General features: G+C 37.2%; 1 protein-coding gene across 1 annotated transcript in view; it reads right to left on the bottom strand.

The window, feature by feature from the left end:
- LOC129962336 (microtubule-associated protein futsch-like) overlaps positions 1–12,039 on the bottom strand; it is an 87,838-nt gene that overhangs the window by 78 nt on the left and 75,721 nt on the right. The window contains exon 3 of the mRNA XM_056076082.1: positions 5–9,399. Coding sequence (XP_055932057.1) covers positions 5–9,399 — 9,395 coding nt within the window. The remainder of the gene's footprint in view (positions 1–4; positions 9,400–12,039) is intronic.

Genomic DNA, 12,039 nt, shown 5'->3' with positions numbered 1-12,039 from the left:
CTACAACTGGTGATGGGGCCTTTTCTTCTTTAACTGGTGATGGCATCTTTTGCTCCTCCACTGGCGAGGCTGCTTTCTCCTCTATTAAGGAGGGTGCTTTCTCTTCCTTGATTGGTGTAGGAATCTTTTCCTCTTCAGGTGTTGACGGAGCCTTTGTTTCTACAACTGGTGATGGGGCCTTTTCTTCTTTAACTGGAGATGGAATCTTTTGCTCTTCCACTGGCGAAGGTGCTTTCTCCTCTATTGGGGAGGGTGCCTTCTCTTCCTTGATTGGTATAGAAATCTTTTCCTCTTTAGGTGTTGGCGGAGCCTTGGTTTCTACAACTGGTGATGGGGCTTTTTCTTCTTTAACTGGTGATGGCAACTTTTGCTCCTCCACTGGCGAGGGTGCTTTCTCCTCTATTGGGGAGGGTGCCTTCTCTTCCTTGATTGGTGAAGGAATCTTTTCCTCTCCAGGTGTTGATGGAGCCTTTGTTTCTATAATTGGTGATGGGGCCTTTTCTTCTTGAACTGGTGATGGAATCTTTTGCTCCTCCACTGGCGAGGCTGCTTTCTCCTCTATTGGGGAGGGTGCCTTCTCTTCCTTGATTGGTGTAGGAATCTTTTCCTCTTCAGGTGTTGACGGAGCCTTTGTTTCTATAACTGGTGATGGGGCCTTTTCTTCTTTAACTGGTGATGGCATCTTTTTCTCCTCCACTGGCGAGCGTTCTTTCTCCTCTATTGGGGAGGGTGCCTTCTCTTCCTGGATTGGTGTTGGAATCTTTTCCTCTTTAAGTGTTGACGGAGTCTTTGTTTCTACAACTGGTGATGGGGCCTTTTCTTCTTTAACTGGTGATGACATCTTTTGCTCCTCCACTGGCGAGGCTGCTTTCTCCTCCATTAAGGAGGGTGCTTTCTCTTCCTTGATTGGTGTAGGAATCTTTTCCTCTTCAGGTGTTGACGGTGCCTTTGTTTCTACAACTGGTGATGGGGCCTTTTCTTCTTTAACTGGAGATGGAATCTTTTGCTCTTCCACTGGCGAAGGTGCTTTCTCCTCTATTGGGGAGGGTGCCTTCTCTTCCTTGATTGGTGTAGAAATCTTTTCCTCTTTAGGTGTTGGCGGAGCCTTGGTTTCTACAACTGGTGATGGGGCCTTTTCTTCTTTAACTGGTGATGGCAACTTTTGCTCCTCCACTGGCGAGGGTGCTTTCTCCTCTATTGGGGAGGGTGCCTTCTCTTCCTTGATTGGTGAAGGAATCTTTTCCTCTCCAGGTGTTGATGGAGCCTTTGTTTCTATAATTGGTGATGGAGCCTTTTCTTCTTGAACTGGTGATGGAATCTTTTGCTCCTCCACTGGCGAGGCTGCTTTCTCCTCTATTGGGGATTGTGCCTTCTCTTCCTTCATTGGTGTAGGAATCTTTTCCTCTTCAGGTGTTGACGGAGCCTTTGTTTCTATAACTGGTGATGGGGCCTTTTCTTCTTTAACTGGTGATGGCCTCTTTTTCTCCTCCACTGGCGAGCGTTCTTTCTCCTCTATTGGGGAGGGTGCCTTCTCTTCCTGGATTGGTGTTGGAATCTTTTCCTCTTTAAGTGTTGACGGAGTCTTTGTTTCTACAACTGGTGATGGGGCCTTTTCTTCTTTAACTGGTGATGACATCTTTTGCTCCTCCACTGGCGAGGGTGCTTTCTCCTCTATTGGGGAGGCTGCCTTCTCTTCCTTGATTGGTGTAGGAATCTTTTCCTCTTCAGGTGTTGACGGTGCCTTTGTTTCTACAACTGGTGATGGGGCCTTTTCTTCTTTAACTGGAGATGGAATCTTTGGCTCTTCCACTGGCGAGGGTGCTTTCTCCTCTATTGGGGAGGCTGCCTTCTCTTCCTTGATTGGTGTAGGAATCTTTTCCTCTTCAGGTGTTGACGGTGCCTTTGTTTCTACAACTGGTGATGGGGCCTTTTCTTCTTTAACTGGAGATGGAATCTTTGGCTCTTCCACTGGCGAGGGTGCTTTCTCCTCTATTGGGGAGGGTGCCTTCTCTTCCTTGATTGGTGTAGAAATCTTTTCCTCTTTAGGTGTTGGCGGAGCCTTGGTTTCTACAACTGGTGATGGGGCTTTTTCTTCTTTAACTGGTGATGGCAACTTTTGCTCCTCCACTGGCGAGGGTGGTTTCTCCTCTATTGGAGAGGGTGCCTTCTCTTCCTTGATTGGTGAAGGAATCTTTTCCTCTCCAGGTGTTGATGGAGCCTTTGTTTCTATAATTGGTGATGGGGCCTTTTCTTCTTGAACTGGTGATGGAATCTTTTGCTCCTCCACTGGCGAGGCTGCTTTCTCCTCGATTGGGGAGGGTGCCTTCTCTTCCTTGATTGGTGTTGGAATCTTTTCCTCTTTAGGTGTTGACGGAGCCTTGGTTTCTACAACTGGTGATGGTTCCTTTTCTTCTTTAACTGGTGATGGCATCTTTTGCTCCTCCACTGGCGAGCGTGCTTTCTCCTCTGTTGGGGAAAGGTCCTTCTCTTCCTTTATTGGTGTAGGAATCTTTTCCTCTTCAGGCGTTGACGGAGCCTTTGTTTCTACAACTGGTGATGGGGCCTTTTCTTCTTTAACTGGTGATGAAATCTTTTGATCCTCCACTGGCGAGGGTGCTTTCTCCTCTATTGGGGAGAGGTCCTTCTCTTCCTTGATTGGTGTAGGAATCTTTTCCTCTTCAGTTTTTGACGGTGCCTTAGATTCTTTAACTGGTGATGGGGCCTTGTCCTCTTTGACTGGTGATGGTATCTTTTGCTCCTCCAATGGCGAGGGTGTCTTCTCCTCCATGGGTGAGGGTGCTTCTCTCTTTCTTTCATGTAACTGCTCCTTTTCCTTTTCAAATTCTTCCTCATGTGTTTTATGAGGTATGGAAATTTCTTTTTCTTTTGTTACAAGACTAGCTGCTTTTTCTTTGATTAGTTGTAAAATAAAAATGCGATTTTCTATGATGTATTTTGAGACACTCTTTGATGTGTGTTGAATTTTTTGCTTGTTAATTGCTTCTAATATAGTATGTAAAGTTATTTGTTCACATTGAGTTTCTGAAATTTCTTCTAGTTTCAACTCTTCAATAAATATGGTTACTATATCATTAGCTTCGGATGTTAGATATGTTTTGATTAGTTCCGGTGTCAGAATCTCTTCAGTTCCCGCAATTTCTTGTGTTAGAAGTTCTTTTGTTTCACTTGTAAGCTTTTTTTGCACTAGATTCGCAATTTCTTTTTTATTTTCCGTGACAAATTTTATGATTGTGTTGCTTTCAAGTGAAATAGATTTTTCTTCCATTTTTTCACTTAAAGTCTGAAGAATTACTTCTATCGTATTTTCTAACATCTCTTTTTCTACTTGTATATCTTTCGCGAGATCATTGATAACGTTTTTCACTTCTGGTGTCATACATTCCATAATATTCACGAGATGAGGTGTCTTTTCTTGTTCATATTCTTCAGAGACTATGCCTTTAACTTTTTCAATTGAAGTCAAATATTTCTTTTTGACGAGAGATATAATGTCTGTTTTATGCTCTATTATGTATAAAATTATCATTTCTTCTGTAATAGTAACTTTTTCCTTCTGTAATTCTGAGCTTACGATTTCATAAACTGTTTCATCCAAATCATCATATGAAATACCTTCGTGTTTAATTTGATCTATAAGTTTATTTATTTCTTCTTCTCCTATCTTCTTTATTAGATCTGGAGAAAATTCTTCTGTCATTGATGTCTCTTCTTTTGCTGGACTTGGTATTTTTTCTTCATCTATTTCAGCACGCTCTTTAAGATATCTCTTCCTAATTATGGTTACGATTTCTATTCTGTATTCAATAATATATTTTGTAAAAGTTTCCTTTGTCGGAGTTATTGATTTCTCTTGAAGGCATTCGTATGCCACTTCAGCAATCTTTTCTTCCAAGTTATCAATGTCAATTTCTTCCCTGATTTCATTCACAAGTGAAGAAATTGCAGCTGTAGACTCTGGTGTTAGATATTTTTTGTAGTCCGGTTCAGTAATTTTCTCCTCTTTGTGTTCTGTGAGTCCTCGCATATAGTTTTCTTTGATTTGTGTTATAATTTGTTTTCTGTATTCAATTATGTACGTAATTATTATTTCTTCCGTAACATAAGTGTGCTTCTCCGGTAATCCTGAGCTGATAATTTCATAAACTGAGTCTTCAAGGCCATCATAAGACACCCCTTCAAGTTTAATATCTTTTATGAGTTTATTTATTTCTTCTTCTCCTTTTGTCGTCAAGCATTTTTTAACTGATTCAGGAGAAACCACTTCTTTGATTGGTCTCTCTTCTTTTTCTGCAGGACGTGATGGTTCTTCTTCGCCTTCTTCAACACGTTCTTGAATATATCTTTTTCTAATTATGGTCACAATTTCTACTCTGTATTCAATAATATATTTTGTAAAAGTTTCCTTTGTCGGAGTTATTGATTTCTCTTGAAGGCATTCGTATGCCACTTCAGCAATTTTTTCTTCCAAGTTATCAATGTCAATTTCTTCCATGATTTCATTCACAAGTGAAGAAATAGCAGCTGTTGATTCTGGTGTTAAATATTGTTTGAAGTCCGGTTCAGTAATTTCATCCTCTTTGTGTTCTGTGAGTCCTCGCATATAGTTTTCTTTGATTTTTGTTATAATTTGTTTTCTGTATTCAATTATGTACATAATTATTATTTCTTCATTAACAAAAATGTGCTTCTCCGGTAATCCTGAGCTGATAATTTCATAAACTGAGTCTTCAAGGCCATCATAAGACACCCCTTCAAGTTTAATATCTTTTATGAGTTTATTTATTTCTTCTTCTCCTTTTGTCGTCAAGCATTTTTTAACTGATTCAGGAGAAACCACTTCTTTGATTGGTCTCTCTTCTTTTTCTGCGGGACGTGATGGTTCTTCTTCGCCTTCTTCAACACGTTCTTCAATATATCTTTTTCTAATTATGGTCACAATTTCTACTCTGTATTCAATAATATATTTTGTAAAAGTTTCCTTTGTCGGAGTTATTGATTTCTCTTGAAGGCATTCGTATGCCACTTCAGCAATTTTTTCTTCCAAGTTATCAATGTCAATTTCTTCCATGATTTCATTCACAAGTGAAGAAATAGCAGCTGTTGATTCTGGTGTTAAATATTGTTTGAAGTCTGGTTCAGTAATTTCATCCTCTTTGTGTTCTGTGAGTCCTCGTATATAGTTTTCTTTGATTTTTGTTATAATTTGTTTTCTGTATTCAATTATGTACATAATTATTATTTCTTCATTAACAAAAATGTGCTTCTCCGGTAATCCTGAGCTAATAATTTCATAAACTGTGTCTTCAAGGCCATCATAAGACACCCCTTCAAGTTTAATATCTTTTATGAGTTTATTTATTTCTTCTTCTCCTTTCGTCGTCAAGCATTTTTTAACTGACTCCGGAGAAACCACTTCTTTGATTGGTCTCTCTTCTTTTTCTGCGGGACGTGTTGGTTCTTCTTCACCTTCTTCAACACGTTCTTCAATATATCTTTTTCTAATTATGGTCACAATTTCTACTCTGTATTCAATAATATATTTTGTAAAAGTTTCCTTTGTCGGAGTTATTGATTTCTGTTGAAGGCATTCGTATGCCACTTCAGCAATTTTTTCTTCCAAGTTATCAATGTCAATTTCTTCCCTGATTTCATTCACAAGTGAAGAAATAGCAGCTGTTGATTCTGGTGTTAGATGCTGCTTTATATCTTTGTAAGTGACTTTCGGTTTCGTAATTTCTTCAAGTGTTACTTCAGCCTCTACTACTGGTGGAACAATTTCTTCTACTTCTTGAAGGCGTTTTTTGTATTCGTTGCAAATTATTTCAACTATTTCAAATTTATTTTCACTTATATATTCGCGAATTGATTCCACAGGCAAGGAAACATTTTTTTGTTTTAAAATTATTAAAATGGTTTCGAAAATTGTCGTTTCATAATCTTCTAAATAAATGTCTCTCGATTTCATACATTCTTTGATAAAGGATAATTCAGGCCGAATGACAGGTTCTACAGTTTCTTTCAACTTTATTACATCCACTTTAGATAAATCTAATTTTTCAAGATCGATTATAACTTCGACAGGAGTTTCTGCTTCACTTTTTCTTCGTAAAGTATCCTCAGTAAGAACTGCGACTTCTTCCTTTTCTTGAGGTTCGATGTCTTGTCTTTCCTTCTGAGTAATTTCTAATTCTTTTTCTACGGTAGGAAGGATTTTAATCTTAGAGTCTTGCATTCCTTCTATTAATTCATCCACTGCTGCTTCAACAGCTTCTATTTCTTTTACAATCATTTGCTCATCATAAACTTTATCACCCTCAGCTTTTTCTCCCAGTTCCTCAGGTTCTGATATGATAGGGGCTTGCTCTTCTGCAGCAACAATTTCTTTCTCCTCTGCTTCGGACGGAGTTTTTTCTGCTATTTCTTCTGTGATGTCTTCAATATGAGGCTGCACATCCTTTGGACTGGATGGAACACTTTGAATCATTTCTTCCCCTTCAGATTTTTCAAGGGGCGTAGATACCTGGGACGGAATGGCTTCTTCTTCTGTTACAGTTGGTCCCTTCTCTTCTAGTTTTTCTGCTTTAATGTCTTCGGGTGCGGACGGAATGATTTCTTTTATTTTTTCTGGTCGTTTTACTGGCTTTGGCTTCGTTTTGTCTTTGGAAGGTTTAGTAGCTCGTGTTGGAGCAGCTGTTGTTGTTTTAGGTTTCTTTTTAGGCGACATTACAGGTAATTTCTCTTTTGGTTTCTTTATAGGACTTTTCGGGAGAGTTGTAGGAGCTTTAGATTTAACAGTTTCAAGTTGTTTCGCTGTAACTTTACTTTCAGCCACACGTTTATTGACTACATCCTTTGCCATCTTTGTTTTTATCTCGGTTATGCCTGGTATTTTTATCGGTTTAGGCTCAGATCTTTGTGCTGCTTTAATTGGGGTCGAAGTTTTAGGTTGTCGAAACGTTTTTTGTTCCTTTGGTTTAGTTGCAGGTTTTGATGGTGGCGTTCGTAAAGTACTTTCAACTGGACTTTGTGCACCCATTGTTTTGCTTATAGTCTTAGTGGTTCTGGAAATTACTTTGACCTTGCTCTCTTTTTCCACAGCTTTATCTTTTCTCACCTGTGTTTTTCTAATTTCTTGCTCTCTGCGAATTTTTGGTGTTTCAGATAAGGATGAAATAGTTCTTGAAGGCGTTGGTTTGCTAACAATTTTTTTCTTAGGAATCTTTTCAGGCATCGTTTTAGATTCTACTTCCTTTTCTTTGTCCGGTGAAGGTAGCTTGGTCTCTTTAATTATAACAGGATATTCCGCGACCTCAGCTTGGACGGGAGATTCAGGTTTGATATGTTCTATCGCTTCAGCTTCGACTTCTGTCGGCGTTTTTGTTTCTGAAATTTCTTTACTAAGATCTGAGGGTTCTGGAATTTCCTCCACTTTAACTATTTCTTCATCATCCTTAATTGGTGACTTTAACTCTTCATGTACTGGAGACTTATCCACCTCGTCTTCTCTCTTTTCTTCTGTGATTTTCTCATCTTTATCACTTTCTATTTCTTCTGGAGTTTCTACAGTTATATGCTCTTCTTCTGGAGTGCTTGGTACTTCCTTTTCACGTTCTTTTGTTTCAAGCAAAATTTTTTCCTCTTCAGCAGTAGCATCATATTCTTCTTTTTTCGGAGATTCGATTTCTTTAATCCCTTCACTTTCTAACATTGGCTGCGATTCACTTTCTACTGAAATCACAGTATCGTCTGGAATTATTTCTCCTTCTGGAGCACCGGTAGTTATTTTCTCATCTCCCTTAATGAAACGCTGTTCTTTACTTCGACTACGCTTTTTAATCTTTTTCGACACAGATTTTATCTCTTTACTTATAGCTCTTTTTATCGCAACTTCATCTTTTGTCAGCAGAATTTTTTTCTCCTCGGTTTTTTTTGTCGTTTTTTTAAGTTTTCTTACGGGTGATCCCATTTGTTTTATTGGAGATTCAGCTCTTTTTCTTTGTAGTTTTGCTTGATCCTCTATTTCCTTACTAACCTTTATTGGGGAAGACGGGCGGATAATTTCAGCCTTTTGTTTAGCTGTTACACTTTTGACAACCTGTTTTTTAGTAGTTTTCACTTTTACTCGTTCTTCATATTTAATGCCTAAAGATAACTGACTGCATGTCCTATGCTTAAGCTCTTCCAGATGTCTTAAATGTTCTAGACCCTCAAATATTTTACTTTGAGGAGCACTGCCTGGAAGTAGTACCCTGGTAATTGTATCTGCCGGATCAGCTGGCTTCCATACTAGCAGTGCACATATTGACATAGCGTGTGATAAAGGAATAGGAACTTCCCGATCATCGAGGTACCTTTTTGAACTGAAATGTTCCTTATAAGAAGTCCATTGTTGAAAAAACATTTTCATTTCTTTACTGTCTTTAGGAGGACTAAGCACGTACATTTCTAAAGTGCCATGCCCAACTTTATGAAAGAGAGTCAGTGGTTCAACTTGACAGTCCCTAAGACACCGGTGAGGTTTAAGTCCAAGCTGTTGCAAATTTTCACTAAATTCACGTCCTTCTTGGATTACACTAACTAGTAATGGATCCCTGTCTTGACCAGTAGATCCCGGACTCGTTGGGCTTTGTTTTCCTTCGGCTACATTGCAAAACACGTAGCCAACTTGAGGATACACTCTCTTTCCTTCCATTTTGCGACGAACGACATTTGTGATACCACACACGTTGTTTTCGTTGAGACGTGTGATCATAATAGCATCCAGACGATCTAGGTGTCTTATGAATTCCCAAAAACATGGCTTGCGGTTGAAACCTCCATCGATGAGCATTGTGAAACCACTGACTCCGAAGAGAGCACAGTCTCCTTGACCGCCAGGGAATACATAGAGCGTAGGTCTGTTGAAGCGAATATTCCCGACAACCGGAGAGGATTTCATCATTTCAGTGAGAGGCTGGAATCTTAAAACAGAATCAAGACAGTTTAATAAAATGGCTGATCCGGGAACAACAGATACTCGACTGGCAGGATTGATATATAAGGATTCATAGATTTTGTTTAAAGCTCCTTCATCATCACCTTTTTGAGCCCACGGACCTTCTGGAATGCAGTGTACGTGTATTGTGTACCCGAGATGGCGTCTCAGGGCTCTTTGTACATCTGCGTCTTGTAAAGTGTCCACGAAATCGTCGTAAGAGAAACTTCCGTCTTGAAGAACCCAAGACCCAGAACCGGTGAAAGCGTAACCGGCATGGATGACGTGTTTGTGGCCTACGTTGGCTGCAAGGAGGTTCTTTAAACATTGCTTGAGGGTACTCACATGAGGATTCAAAAGTACTTCCACCGCTAAATTTTCTGTAGAATATTGTATGAGTAATTCTGAAAGAGGAAAAGAAATTCTTTATAATTGCTGCAAGAGTGACTTTATATGAGCAAAAACAGAATTTATTTTGTGATTTAGTAATTAGTTCTACAAAATGTGGCACAAACATTGAGGTGTGACTAAAAGATCAGAAAATTTAAATGTAATTGCAATCAAGGTTAAAATAAATTTCTTGATGACATATTTTCTGAAGTTCCCAGCTTCCATAATTATTTATTTCTAAAATCAATTATAGTGATTTAAAAAATTCGGAATTATTTTAATTTACCTAAAATTTAATAACGAACATATTAATTTATATATAGAAGACTCATGATTATATAGAATTAATGGAAAATCCTGATGGAAATATACATGGTTGATAAAATCCTTTATAAACAAACCATCATGAATATGAAATTGAAAGAATAGGCAGAATATTTAAAAAGTCAATACTTACTTATTTTATTATTGCTTGAAATAAAACAATAAAGACAATTATTCTACTTCGTTTTCCATTAGCCTTCAGTATTTTTGGTGCTTTAAGTAATCAAGAAGAGTGTCAATGTATGTTAACTCGATGTATGTTCTGAATTACTTTGCGCTATATGACAGTTTCTTATTTTTCGGCTGAGATTGATTCATTTTGTACAATTCTGGTAATGCAGTGCTCAGTTTCGTCATGATTCAATATTTCGTATCTAAAATATTATCTTTGTATATCTAGTCGCATATTATTGCCTTGTCAACATTATCACATTTATCTGTGGTTTTTAAAAAAACGAGCACTCTCTAAATTTACAAGGACTCTCTTCAAAATCAAGTAGTTTTCCATAATTTTACGGTAATATTTTATCCTATAAAATAATAGTAAATGAATATTTAAATGGAAATTACTGGCGAACGCAGCTATAGCATAAGATTGTAAACGAGCACTTAATCAAAATCAATGTTCCATGATATCTCTCATTTGCTCCGATACATCTTTCAGTTTTCAGGCTTGCTAACTATTACGAATTACAACTATTTTTTAAAAATTTCATCTATTGATTGAAATTATTTGTTTTATGTCACTTAAATACCAATTTATTCTGAAAGCTGATAAAAAAAAAACGAGTTTTGAAGCAAACAGCGAGTTGCTGTTGCTCAGTTATATATATATAAAATTCTGATTAATTTTATCTTAATTTAACCCATATTATCCTTCTAAAATGTTCTCTTATTTCCTGATAAGATTCCACCCTTTTTATTTAATTAAAACACCAGGAATTTTGTAAAAATGCTTACATCTGCATTTGCACACGTTCCGGGTGAAGGGGTAAAAATTTGTCAAGCTATGCAAATTCTTTTAAAATAAATTTCCCTTACCTAAATCGATAGGTGTAAAGAAATTCCTATCAGGATCTCATGGTATATAATAATCGGAGAAATTTGTCTGTCGCTTTTTTCTCTTTCGCTCTTGTGTCGTGCTGTAGACTGACGTACATCGTCGCTTCCTGCTTATACATACATTATGCCTCCCGGGATGGAATAAAGCGTTCGTTTTATTCCATCCCATATATATATATATATATATATATATATATATATATATATATATATATATATATATATATATATATATATATGCAACAGAATATGAACAATTCCGAAAATAATTGTCGTTTTGAAAAAACGAACTTGCGGACGTAATTGCAAAGATAACGGCGAACGACATTTAATTCTCTTTTAACAGAAGAGAGATCAGCAGATCACGTCATTGAAATTTCGAAATCTGCATTATTCTGAATGTTGATGAAAGGAAAATCCATAAAGAGTTTCAAGCACCACTGAATTACTTGTTACAGAAAAGAATAAAAATGTAAAACTTCGCAACCACGGGATCTTACCTACAAGTTTAAAAAGCAGTAAAGAAATTATTTAAAAATCAAAATATTGTGCAAACATTAAAAATAGATAATATTTTTAATTTATTATTTAATTTAATCTAATTTTTTTATAATAAATATTGCGTTCTACATTGAGACTTTATCTAATCTGCCAAACGAGGTGCCAAGAGGGTAATTTGCCAACAGGGTGATAGAAGGCCATAAAATACAATGGCAACCCTGTCCTACCTCTTTCCGTTTACTTATTATGCTACCAATTCACTTTAGTTTAGACGAGACCACTCCCGCTCATTTAAACCAGTGGAAGTGGTCTCACCTAAATTTTCTCACATATTCTCTCATAAAGGTGTCATCCCTGAGAACGCCATACATGGCATTGGCGTGCAGTAGTTATGAAGTATTAACTTTTGGCGTGAATTTAGCATTTTCATATCATCCTTGGAGAGTTATTTTGGTGATTCATCCATGGCATGTGGTTAATAGTATACAAAAACCGCATTTGGATGCGTTTTTCTCAACCGATTGAAGCCAAAATTTGGCACAAAACTGCACTTGTAGTCACAAAATCCCATACGAAATTTGAGATATTTACATAGTTGCGTTTTGTAGTTATCGCATTTATACGATTCTAAAAGCGCGCACCAACAGAAGGTCAATTCTTTGTTGATTTGGCTCAATATGTGATAACTATCTACACTATAGATGTTAAATATGCATACCGAATTTTATCTATCTAGATATCTTCGTTTTGTAATTATAGTGTTAACT

Source organism: Argiope bruennichi, chromosome 2 (assembly GCF_947563725.1).
Source record: "Argiope bruennichi chromosome 2, qqArgBrue1.1, whole genome shotgun sequence".
NCBI classification, from domain to species: domain Eukaryota; kingdom Metazoa; phylum Arthropoda; class Arachnida; order Araneae; family Araneidae; genus Argiope; species Argiope bruennichi.
The sequence above is the reverse complement of the archived record's forward strand: the minus strand, read 5'-3'. Positions and strand labels throughout refer to the sequence as shown.